General features: G+C 39.0%; 1 protein-coding gene across 1 annotated transcript; it reads right to left on the reverse strand.

The window, feature by feature from the left end:
* Positions 1-667: 667 nt before the first annotated feature.
* Positions 668-2,210, reverse strand: LOC114362387 (uncharacterized; the record flags this gene model as incomplete). Its single annotated transcript, XM_028317773.1, has 2 exons — positions 668-800; positions 2,038-2,210. Coding segments are annotated over 2 exons (306 nt in total), but the record flags the coding sequence as incomplete, so codon positions are not given.
* Between the last annotated feature and the right edge of the window lie 222 nt (positions 2,211-2,432).

Here is a 2,432-nt window from a genome sequence, read left to right on the forward strand (position 1 = left end):
ATAGGGATAGAGACATGCGATTTTTGGTTTTACAAAGATAATACGATAGAGAATAATACGAAGTAATAAAAACTACCTGTTATAGGGGCATTTTTTTGAGAAATTCATCAAATAACCAAAAAAACACGAATTTAAAAGCAGATTTTTTTTCAAAAAGTATAATTTTTTATTATTTTTTGGCATTTTTTGTGTATTTATTGTATTTTTTTAGTATTGCCTGTTATTTAGCATTATTACTGTTTTTATTTTATCAGGATATACCGCTTGGTTAAAAAGTTATTACGTTTTCTTTACAATAAGTAATTGGAAGAAAAAAAATTCTATAATAAAAATAGGTCTAGTTTCATCTATTTTCATATGTACACTTTAACGTGACTCACACTGTATAGCCTATAGCCTTCCTCAATAAACGGGCTTTCTAACACCGAAAGAATTTTTCAAATCGGACCAGTTCCTGAGATTAGCGCGTTCAAGTAAACAAACTCTTCAGCTTTATAATATTAAGTATAGATGGTACAGGTCTACCTATCTACAGTTACTGAAATAACTTCCTAACTTCGAATGGATCTAAAACCTTTTTGCCGCTGAAACTTTTCTAAAGCGTTCAAGTAACAGTGACGAGCTATTACAGATGCACCAGAAAGTCGATAATTTATGTTTTAATTACAGAATGACATCAGCAAATACAGGTCTGGGCAGGCGATGGTGACGCGTCGCCAGGCCGTGTCCGGGATGTCGTAGCCGCCTGTGCCCAGCGCGGCGTCAGCTCGACCCGGGGTCTGGTCTTCCCGGCACATCAACTAAGAACGTGGTTAAAATATTTAGGTAAGTTGAATACTTACTTACTTTATATTATACTAGCTTTCCGCCCGCGGCTTCGCCCGCGTGGAATTTTGTCTGTCACAGAAAAACTTTATCGCGCGCGTCCCTGTTTCAAAAACCAGGATAAAAACTATCCTATGTTCTTTCCCGGGACTCAAACTATCTCTATGCCAAATTTCATCAAAATCGGTTGCGAGGTTTAAGCGGGAAAGCGTAACAGACAGACAGACAGACAGACAGAGTTACTTTCGCATTTATAATATTAGTTGGGATTTGACTAATGTTACCGTGCACTCATAAGCCTAAATACCTATAGGTTTTTGTCAGAAGTAAGTAGGTTCACCATATTTGTCCAAAAGGCGATGGGGATCGAAATACCGCCCCTCTTACTGACGTCGTTGGCTATTTAATTACCACCAATCAAACATCAATTTCCTTAATTTTGGTCTTTTAAATGTACCTAATGTAGTCCCTCTGAACTCCTCCGCTAAAACGGCTAAGAACTACACACTATACGGGACTAGGTATTCCCAACTCTCGTTCCCACCGCTGCACCTCCTGTGTATCCAAAATCTACAGCTTAACCGCCAATAAAAACCCGAGTAGGTATATAGTAAAGTATCAGCAATTTATTACACCGATCTTGTCGCGACAAGGAAAAATTTCTGTGCTTTTAAGCGATTTTGTGAAAAATATTATTGGCAGGTAGTTGCTAATTGCTCATAAGATAGGCCCCCTGAATTAATATTTATTGTCCGTGGTGCATAATCTTTTCTTAAAGGTTTTAAACCTTTGTTTGTCACTTGTCATCCGCTTTGCAATGGAGGGAAGTCGAACCTTAATTTCGAACTCCTCCTATGTTCTTCTGATTAATTTCGTTGCGGGTCCAATGACAGTTTAACTTTCCCCCGGGACAAACTTGACCTTCATTGGTTGAGTTTTTGTGGCGGTCAAGCTGTAGATCCTGGCTACACAGGAGTTGCAGTGTTGGGAACGAGAGGTGGGAATAGTCCCGTAGGTATATAATAAAGGTCAAGTTTGTCCCGGGGAAAGTTGTACTGTCATTGGATCTGCAACGAAATTAGGTAATCAGAATAACATAGGAGAAGTTGGAAGAGTAAGAAGAAGAAGAAGTTCAATTCGCTCCAGTCCACTGTAGTAACTTTCTTTCTCACTCTCAATTTTTTATAAAAGTGGAATTATTTGCAAAAAGACCTGCAATCGAAAGTGTGGTCTCTTCAGGACCGGTAGCAAGGAAATCAGAGCTCCCCCAGTTCCGTCGGCGATGTGCGAGTACTCCAGAGCAAGCACACGCAGGTTTCTCAGCTCGCCCAAACTCCTCAGGAAGCAGTGCCGTGTCTTGGGCCTGGGGATATACTGCCCGCTTCCTAAGAAAGTAAATTTTATTGTACGAGCTGTAAATACATTTTGCGTGTCTGTGTGTGTGTTGTGTACGCCCAAGTCGTATTTATTATCGGATAAATGAATTCGTAAAAATAAATGATTTTTTAAGCTCTAAGTTACTGTTCATTTTAGTTTACTTTTGTTTTGTTTATTTTTTAGTCGGGTGCTAATAAATACAGTCGTGGTCAACTAATTAGGGACGTTAT

The sequence above is a fragment of the Ostrinia furnacalis genome, unplaced genomic scaffold (assembly GCF_004193835.3).
Source record: "Ostrinia furnacalis isolate ACB-3 unplaced genomic scaffold, ASM419383v2 OfSCF6434, whole genome shotgun sequence".
NCBI classification, from domain to species: domain Eukaryota; kingdom Metazoa; phylum Arthropoda; class Insecta; order Lepidoptera; family Crambidae; genus Ostrinia; species Ostrinia furnacalis.